General features: G+C 37.4%; 2 protein-coding genes across 2 annotated transcripts; both read right to left on the reverse strand.

Moving 5' to 3' along the window:
• Positions 1 to 549: 549 nt before the first annotated feature.
• On the reverse strand, positions 550 to 2,680 carry LOC108995427 (MDIS1-interacting receptor like kinase 2-like). Its single transcript, XM_018971005.2, has 2 exons — positions 1,029 to 2,680; positions 550 to 935 (listed from the first exon to the last, which is right to left on the reverse strand). Exons 1-2 carry the CDS (start codon positions 2,404 to 2,406, stop codon positions 628 to 630), a joined length of 1,686 nt encoding a protein of 561 aa, XP_018826550.2. The 5' UTR covers positions 2,407 to 2,680; the 3' UTR covers positions 550 to 627.
• Positions 2,441 to 3,912, reverse strand: LOC118347643 (MDIS1-interacting receptor like kinase 2-like). The gene is made up of 2 exons (XM_035687641.1): positions 2,544 to 3,912; positions 2,441 to 2,451 (listed from the first exon to the last, which is right to left on the reverse strand). The coding sequence occupies exons 1-2, from the start codon at positions 3,910 to 3,912 to the stop codon at positions 2,441 to 2,443; spliced, it is 1,380 nt and encodes a 459-aa protein (XP_035543534.1).
• Between the last annotated feature and the right edge of the window lie 1,584 nt (positions 3,913 to 5,496).

Genomic DNA, 5,496 nt, shown 5'->3' on the forward strand with positions numbered 1-5,496 from the left:
GTTAAAAATCTGAAATTGAAAGTTTTTGTGTTTGAATGATGTTTCGGAAGAAAATTATGAGAAATTTCGACATAGGATGTGTTTCCCAACGAGGCATAAATTTTATATTTTCTTGAATAATGTATAACAGTAATATCATATATTTAAAAGTTTTTACGTAGTGTAATTGCATATTGCGTAGCTAGCTATCCATTGAACGTCGAGTTTTTTGTTAATTATGTTTCACCCAAAAATTACAAAATTTGAAAATGAAATAATCGAACGTGAATATTATATTCTAATTTAACAACCTCCCACTTTTTTAAAATTAAGGTCTTCAACTCCAAAATTTTCAAATCACATGGGTTCTATTAAAAAGATTTATGAGAACAAACAAACCTTCAAGTTGCAAAAATTGCCACATTTATACTCCCAAAAGACACTTTGGTTGATTGATATAGTTGGAATTAAACTGAAGGACATGAGATGATAAAAAAAGATATGTTAACACTCATACAACTGACAACTAAAATTACACATATCTTAGACTGCCACATGATTTTAGCACTTATTCTCATTAACTATTATCTCAACAGTCTATAACCTTCAATTCTCAGCTTTCATGTTGGAATGCACATCTGGATGGCTCTAGGAATTTGCAATATTGGTCGATAACACTTGAGAAATCATGTGCATCGTCGGCCTTGATTGGGGATAGGCATTTAAGCATTTCATGGCTAGTTCTACAACTATTATAAGTTCATTTTCAACTTGAGCTGTTGGAAATGGAAGCCGTTGGTCCAACACATCTTTCACCTGTATGTTCTCCATAGCTAACGGCATTGATAGTGAGGAGATGGAATCACCTGGATGCTTTCCTCTAATGACTTCGATTGCCAATACGCCAAAGCTGTACACATCGCATTTCTCAGTTACCTTCATTGTATAAGCAAGCTCTGCAAAAAAATAAAAATAAATCAAGGAAAGATGGGAAAAAATCAATACATATGCATGCTTTTCTTTGATAGGACAATGAAATAATTTATAACCTGGTGCAACATATCCATAAGTGCCTGCAAATGATGTCCAGTTCGATGAGTCTGGCTTTAAAAGCTTTACGGTGCCAAAGTCTGAAACATGAGCCTCAAATTGAGAATCCAGCAAGATGTTGCTGCTTGATATGTCACGATGAATAATCGAAGGGGAGCAATCATGGTGCATGTAAGACAAGGCATATGCCACACCTTTAACAATATTCAATCTCTTACACCAGCCCAATTCTTTAGCAACATCTTCGTTGCCCAAGATTATGGACAAGCTACCCCTCTCTAGATACTGACAAACCAAAAAGGAATGTTGCACATGGGAACAAAAACCATAAAGTTTAACAATGTTTCGATGGCGTATGTGCATCAATGCCCTTATCTCATTCAGAAACTCCTTTTGAAATCTGTTCTCACCAGCATCATGCAGTGGTCGATTGAATTTCTTCACAACTACAATATCACCTGAAGTTAGCTCTGCTTTATAGACAGTTCCATGTCCTCCTTTCCCAATGCAACATAGAGCATCAAAACCATTGGTCACTTTTATGATTTCGTCATACAATGTTCTTCCATTGAAATGTAATATTGAAAGAAACAGTACTTGGCCCTCGGTCTTGCTTTGTTTGGATTCTAGATCTGTCTTTCTTCTTTGCATAAAGAGAAAAATCCCAAAGAAAGAAAGTAGAACAAAAGTTGCTCCTAAAAGTGGGAAAACGAGAAGAAACACGACTTTTTGTCCCCTTTTTGAGCTATGTTTGCAAGGCTGTAGATCTGTAGCATTACCGCACAATCCTTTGTTCCCTTTTAATGTTCCTATTGGAGCATCTAAAAATGCTTTGCTATTGGGAATGGGACCCTGCAACTCATTGTAGAATATGTCAATATGCAACAAGCCACGCATTTGTTCGAAAGATTTCAGAATGAAGCCAGAAAGATTATTATGGGAGAGATTCAAGATCTCTAAGCTCTCCATTTGGCTAATCTCTGATGGTATCTCTCCATTTAAAGAGTTATAACTTATGTCTAATTTGGAGGCATGAGATAACTTCAGGAGGTGGGTTGGAATCCCTTGGCTAAAATTGTTGTGGCTTAAATTCAAGTCGATCAATTTCTCGAAGTCCCCAAAATTACTTGGAATTGACTTACTCAGCTTGTTTGAGGACAAGTCAAGATATTCAATTTTTTTCAATGACCCAAATTCAAAAGGTATAGCACCAGAGAGTTTATTGCCATTCATCCTCAATATTATTAGAGAAATCAGCTTTCCGAATTCTTTTGGAATGGTCCCAACTATATGATTTGAAGAAAGATCAAGTTCACCTAGCTGATTCCAATTTCCAATCTCGTGTGGTATTCTACTAGCAATATTGTTGTTGCCCATTCGTAGTATTCGTAGCTGTGGACACTGTCCCCAATTACTTGAGATCTGTCCATAAAATTGATTATGGCTTAGATCTATGATCGTCAAGTTTGGATAGACACCAAAGTCCTTAGATATATCTCCAATGAGTTGGTTACCTCCTAAGAAGACTCTGACTATGCTTGTGCAATTTTTGAAGCTTTTGGGGATTCGGCCATCCAAATGATTGTTGCTTGCAACAAAGTACCGAAGTGATAAACCATGGCAAATGTTTTGAGGCAAATTACCAATAAATTGGTTTGTGTCTACTCTTAGAAAAGCCAAGTTGAGGAGATTTCCAATTCCTTGAGGAATAGGACCGGTAAGTTGGTTGTCATGAAGGGTCAAATTTACCAAATTGCTCAAATTAGCAAATGAAGTTGGAAGATAACCATGTAGCTGGTTTTCATTCAACTGTAGAGATATGAGAGAAGTCAACTTTCCTATTTCTGTTGGAATGGATCCAGAAAGGTTATTATTATTCAGGTGAAGTAGGGTAAGATTTGCCAAATCACCTAATGATGGTGGAATTGAACCAGAAAGATTATTTTGAAGAAGACTTAATTGCATTAGGGAATTCAAATTTCCAATTTCTAAAGGGATGGGACCGGAAAATGAATTAGCAAACATGGACAAGCTGATTAGCTTTTTCAAGTTCCCAAAAGTGGGAGGGATTGGACCTATCAAACAGTTCCTATGAATGAAAAGTAGATCCAAATTGGAGAGGTTTCCCATTTCTGAAGGAACGAAACCAGAAAGTTCATTGTCAGAAAGAAGCAAATTAACCAAGTTGGTCAAATTGCCTAAAGAAGAAGGGATGGAACCGTCTATATGGTTTCTGTGAAGTAAAAGTTCGGTTAGAAAGTTTAGGCGCCCTATTTCTTCAGGAATGGAGCTGTTTAAGTTATTATATGCAAGGTGGAGGACCTCAAGATTAGTTAGCTTGCCAATTTCTTGGGGGATTTTGCCTGAAAACTGATTACAGGACAAATCAAGATATTTGAGTTTTGACAGGGAGCCAATTTGAGGTGGGATTTTACCTGAAAACTGATTAAAGGACAAATCGAGATGTTCAAGTTTTGACATGTAGCTAATTTGAGGTGGAATTGTCTCAAAAAGTGTGTTCATGTAAAGATCAATATACGCAAGATTGGGCAATGACGAAAAAGAAAATCCATGAAGCGTACCTTGTAAGCTAGAGTTGCCAAGGTCTATTTTGACGACGCTTCCAGCAAGGTTGCATGAAATACCAAGCCAATTATTGCATGGATTCCTACTTAGGTTTAGAGTGGAAGAAGAAACTGAAGTCCATGAAGATGAGTGGGATTGGGATTCGTTTTGAAGGCTATTTTTCCATGTAAGAAGAGCAGTAGCTTCTTTGGAAGAATTAGAAGAAACGGCAGGCACTTCCAGTGAAAAAACCAACTGAGAAAATAGGACAAAGTTGATGAGAAGGGAAAATACTTTCTTAATGGCTAATGATCCCATTGTTTTTACTTGTAGAGCGTATGATAGTTAAGGGCTTTATTTATAAGCAATCTAGCTTGTACGGGCCTACCAATCATCAATAGATACTGTTCAAGTTTAGAAAATAATTTTAGGGCAGGGACATTATACTTTCTTGCAACATTCTCAGCAATTCATGGTTGGAAATTAATCTCGTCGACTAGATTCCACGGAACATTCAACATTCCACAGTGCATTCAACATTTCAGTCACATCAATGGCTGGGAAAATCAAAATGTGTACCTATTGCTTCACGAACTTCAGTCGAACTTATTCTTTATCTTGTGTAAAGAGAGCTGGAACTTGGGGCTCATGTGTTGAAGGAGGAAGTCTTCTTCCTTATCTTTTAATCCGTCAAAGTCTTGCATTGGTTCCTTTTTCGGTAGAGATATGTAGACATTTGTGGTTCGCAATGGTCTTGATATATAAGTCACTATATTTTACGCAGAGAGCAATTGAGAGATTCCACCAAGGCAATGTTCATATGTTCATCTTTTTATTATGTTCATACGTTTCCCAGTAGAATCACAAATGAAAGGATCTCATTTAGGTTCGAACAAAAAGATGAGATCGAGGAAGTTTCCCCAGTCAAGAGGGACGACCAAATAACTAAAACTAAGGAGATTCAGGCTGCTCTGTTTGTTTTGTTGTATTACAATTTCTCTGTAAATAACTTTCATGATGTTTTGATATTGAGAGATGCTTTAACCACAAAAAGATTGTACAAAAATAAACTCACAAAATGATGTATCTTAATATAGTATGTTTGGTCGTTGTAAAGTTATTTTTATTATAAAGTAAATCCAACGTATCTTATAAAACCATATCAATTTGAAAGTTTATTTTCATAGAATTTCCTTGGACGTACTTGGAAAAGTCAGTTAACGAAACACGATTTTCACAATGAATTATAACATGAGTACCAAACTAATACCATCACACAAGTCAGTAAACACATGACGACAATAGTGACATTGTGCGATGCGGCAGAATCAAGAAGCCATTTAGAGTCTTGGTTATTTGAAGTAGCAGTACAATTTGCACTGAACTCATTGGACTGCAGCTGAGAGCAGGCCTTTGCCGTGTGGCACATTTGGTCACAAAGCTGGCATTTGGGCTGGTACCTTTTATGAGTTGAAGTGTTTTTGCCCGAGCCTTTATTATTGTTGCGGCTGTCTTTGTACTGCTGTGTGCCCGAACGAGAGAAGCTGGGGTTACGAGACCCATTTGGTTTGTAAGATGTCCTTTGCTGCTAGCCGCCAGAGGAACCATTTTTTCGGGCCGTGAAATTTGCAGCAGCAACAAGCTGCTAGGAAGCCATCTCCATGCAACGGAGATAATTCTCATGACCGACTAAAAGATCATGAAGTTCTTCAAACATTAGAGATTTCTCTCTTGCCCGAATAGGAGTAGCTATCTCTCTAAAATCAGGTCCAAGTCCATCGAGGACATAGAGGGTGAGATCATCGTCCGAAATTGGATGATCTATGAGTGCTATTTCGTCCGCCAAAGCCTTGACAGCATGAAGGAAATCTGGAACGGAGCGATTTCCGCGTTGAACCAAGG

The sequence above is a fragment of the Juglans regia genome, chromosome 2 (genome assembly GCF_001411555.2).
Source record: "Juglans regia cultivar Chandler chromosome 2, Walnut 2.0, whole genome shotgun sequence".
NCBI classification, from domain to species: domain Eukaryota; kingdom Viridiplantae; phylum Streptophyta; class Magnoliopsida; order Fagales; family Juglandaceae; genus Juglans; species Juglans regia.

Bases quoted from the DNA above. Each gene is read 5' to 3' on its own strand.
- LOC108995427 (XM_018971005.2), bottom strand. From the start codon at position 2,406: ATGGGCAACAACAATATTGCTAGTAGAATACCACACGAGATTGGAAAT. The intron at 936-1,028 runs GTTATAAATTAT...ATTTTTTTGCAG, and splicing joins TTATGGATATGTTGCACCAG to AGCTTGCTTATACAATGAAG.
- LOC118347643 (XM_035687641.1), bottom strand. From the start codon at position 3,912: ATGGGATCATTAGCCATTAAGAAAGTATTTTCCCTTCTCATCAACTTT.